Raw genomic sequence first — 2,363 nt, 5'->3', positions numbered from 1 at the left:
GGGCCGCTGCCCTCCCCGGCGCCGGGCCCCCCGAGGGCAGGGGGGAGGCTCACCTGTCCAGGTGGAAGGCCGCGATCTCCGCGTTGTGCCGCTCGTAGTCGGAGAAGTAAAAGAAGTCAGGGGGCGTCTCCTGCTCCCTCGTTTGCCTGGGGAGACGGGGCAGAAGCAAGGGCCTGTCATGAGCGCGCCTCCGGGGACGCGCCTGCGGGGGCGGCCCCCAAGAGCGCTGCCTGCCAGCTGTGCCGCACAGCCATCCTCAGAAGTCAAGCTGCAGACGCTCGTCCTCACGCGCATGGCGCTTGCCGTGGCAGCACGCGGGCCTCCGCGATTCCCGATTCGGTCGCGGGCACCTCTCGTGCCAAGAGTGGAGATTCCACGTGGCGGACACGCCGCACCTCTCCGCGAGTCCGCGCTAGGGGCCGTGTGAGGTCAGCCACCGAGGGAGCAGTCACACCGGGGAACCGGCAAGCTCTCTCCATCAGGCTTTCCTCTGTGGAGCCGGCTACTGCATCGGCCAAGCACAGCCTCCCCGGCAGACCGTGGGGAAGGGCCGTCCTCGCCTCTGAGATGCGGCTGAGCCTGGACCCCAGGGGCATGTGGGCTGGGGGCGGCGGGGGCATGTGAGGCACAGCTGTCGGCCCCACTCTCTGTCTTTACACATACTGTTCCATCTTCCCGGAATGAACTTCCCTCCACAACTCCAGGCAGATAAGTCAGCGTTTCCAAACGTGCACCCCGTGACATGGCAGACCCGGGACTTCCTAGCAAGGACAAGGAGTTGCCAGACAAGTCTGGAGTTTGGGTAATAGTTCCTATGAAAGCCCTCTCAGGAATCTCAGCTGTGCACATGTGCATCATAAAGGCTCTGACGAGGCCTGCAGCCAGGTGGCTGTTTGCAGTTTCCAGCCAGCGTTGACCATAGAATTTATGCTGCACGCAGCACTTTTGAGAACGATTGTTTCTGCTTCAGATGCGAGCGGTGTCCAAGCCCTGGCTCAAAGACCGGCACCTTCACAAAACCTTCCTGGGGCTCCCGTGAAGATGGGCCTGGGGAGCAGCAGGAGCGCATCGGGGCATGGGTGCTCCAGCCTGTGACACCCGTCGCAAAGCCAGAGCTGGGCCACTGCCACACCGGCCTCCTCACCTGCAGCAGATGCGGTTGGAAGCGCCGCTGGAGGCCTGTCTCCCCACACGGAAAGGGAGGGGCGGGCGGGCACTGACCCACCAGGCGTGACTCTGGTCCGGCCTCCGGGAGGCGCTCATCAGAGTCCTGTCAAATTCTCAGGTCCCCGAAGCCTACGGCGGCCGCCAAGCTGTATAAGCTCCCCCCAGGGACGGAACCTCTGTCTATTGCAGTTTCCTCGACTGTCAAGCGGGGTGGAGTGCCATCCCTTCTGGGGCTGTCCTGAGCCTTCTGGAGGGCAGGAGCGGCGGCAGGGGGGCTGGCGGAGCAGCCAGGCTTGCGGGACGGGCCAGGGAGGCTGGGTCCCCGCAGGCCCACTCTCAGGGGGCCAGCGCAAAGGCTTCTCTGCACTGGCCGGGGCTCCCGCATGTCTGCCAGGGTGCACAGTCACACAGCAGGGTACAGACTAGGCCCGGTGTCCCAGGCCTGGCTCTGCCTCTGGCTGGCTGTGTGCACTTGGCACCCCCACCCGGGCTTCCCTGTCTCCCTCGATGGTCTCCAGGACCCCTTGAGCTCTGTGCCAGGGCCTCCCACAGGGCCACAGACGGCCCAGAAAGAGCCATATTGGCACTGCCCTGTCTTTCCGCCCTGGCCAGGGGACCCAAGGCAACGTGGGACTACTTCTGAAAGGTCAGTGCCACTCTGTAAACACAGCCGTGCTCCAGTGTCTCAGGCTCTGGAATGTTCCACAAACTCCGGGGAAGCAGGCTGCGTCACCAGGCTCTTTTGGGTCCCTACACACGTAAGCGTGCGACCTTAAGAACTTGGAACTGCGAACCTCTTGTTATCCAAATCTTGCCTGAGAGGAAAGTGCTTCCCGCACGGAGCCCAGGTCCCGCCTCAAGCTAGGGGACCCCACTCCGGGGGTCTACTCAGGCCAGGCTCAGGGAGGGAACTCAGCCCTCAACTCAGTGAGAATTTCCTGGCATCAAATGCTGGTGAGCCTTCCAGGTGGAAATCACAGACCTGATGCGAACCCAGGCCCATGAGCCACCCAGCCCCCACCGCTTTCTCTCAGGGCGGAGGCTTCCCTGCCCCGGCCCCTCCTGCTACACACGTAGCCAGCATCGCCCAGGAAGTCCCTGAGCAGCAGACCCCACCACCAGCCAGCATCACTGGGATGCAATCATTGGATGGAATGCCATCATCTGTCACAGGCAGGACCAGGCCAGGCCACAGC

The 2,363-nt window shown here is 63.6% G+C and overlaps 1 protein-coding gene across 1 annotated transcript in view; it reads right to left on the bottom strand.

Annotated features, from left to right (window-relative positions):
* Positions 1-2,363, bottom strand: part of FAM20C (FAM20C, golgi associated secretory pathway kinase) — a gene marked incomplete at its 5' end in the record, with an annotated part of 48,033 nt that overhangs the window by 12,113 nt on the left and 33,557 nt on the right. Inside the window, one exon of the mRNA XM_021710088.1 lies at positions 54-146. Within this exon, the coding sequence (XP_021565763.1) occupies positions 54-146 (93 nt within the window). The remainder of the gene's footprint in view (positions 1-53; positions 147-2,363) is intronic.

Source organism: Carlito syrichta, unplaced genomic scaffold (genome assembly GCF_000164805.1).
Source record: "Carlito syrichta isolate Samal-C Ts95f unplaced genomic scaffold, Tarsius_syrichta-2.0.1 Scaffold288049, whole genome shotgun sequence".
NCBI classification, from domain to species: Eukaryota; Metazoa; Chordata; class Mammalia; order Primates; family Tarsiidae; genus Carlito; species Carlito syrichta.
This window is presented reverse-complemented; position numbering and strand designations above follow the sequence as displayed.